Genomic DNA, 484 nt, shown 5'->3' with positions numbered 1-484 from the left:
CCAAGCCGTATATTGCCAAGAGAAGAAAAGATGCACAGGGAATAAAAATGTTGCTTTCTTATTACCCCTTTTTCACTAGAGTCATAGAAATTGCTCTCCAAACATAGCAGGACTGAACACTCTCCACCACAACTGCATCGACCATGTCAGATACTTGAGGTTCGTAGCCATCAGGAACTTTCAGAGATTCCAGGGTGAAAAAGATAGTATCATCTAGCACCCCATTTCTTCCCTGCAGGCTAGTAATGCAGACCTGTAATTACAAATAATGCAAATGTTTATGTAAAAGGCTCGTGTACTTTCACAAGGTCTGCACCTCCTCACTCAGGATATAATCTGTTGTTTAGTTGCTAAGTCCTGTCTGACTCTGCAACTCCATGGACTGCAGCACTCCAGGCTCCTCTGTCCATAGGATTCTCCAGGCAAGAATACTGGAGTGGGTTGCCATTTCCTTCTCCAGGGGAATCTTCCTGACCCAGGGATC

At 44.6% G+C, this 484-nt stretch overlaps 1 protein-coding gene across 1 annotated transcript in view; it reads right to left on the bottom strand.

The window, feature by feature from the left end:
• Positions 1 to 65: 65 nt before the first annotated feature.
• The window catches only part of CT55 (cancer/testis antigen 55), a gene marked incomplete at both ends in the record, with an annotated part of 9,213 nt that continues 8,794 nt past the window's right edge, over positions 66 to 484 (bottom strand). The window contains one exon of the mRNA XM_010832149.1: positions 66 to 253. Within this exon, the coding sequence (XP_010830451.1) occupies positions 66 to 253 (188 nt within the window). The remainder of the gene's footprint in view (positions 254 to 484) is intronic.

Source organism: Bison bison, unplaced genomic scaffold, assembly GCF_000754665.1.
Source record: "Bison bison bison isolate TAMUID 2011002044 unplaced genomic scaffold, Bison_UMD1.0 scf7180017860434, whole genome shotgun sequence".
NCBI classification, from domain to species: Eukaryota; Metazoa; Chordata; class Mammalia; order Artiodactyla; family Bovidae; genus Bison; species Bison bison.
The sequence above is the reverse complement of the archived record's forward strand: the minus strand, read 5'-3'. Positions and strand labels throughout refer to the sequence as shown.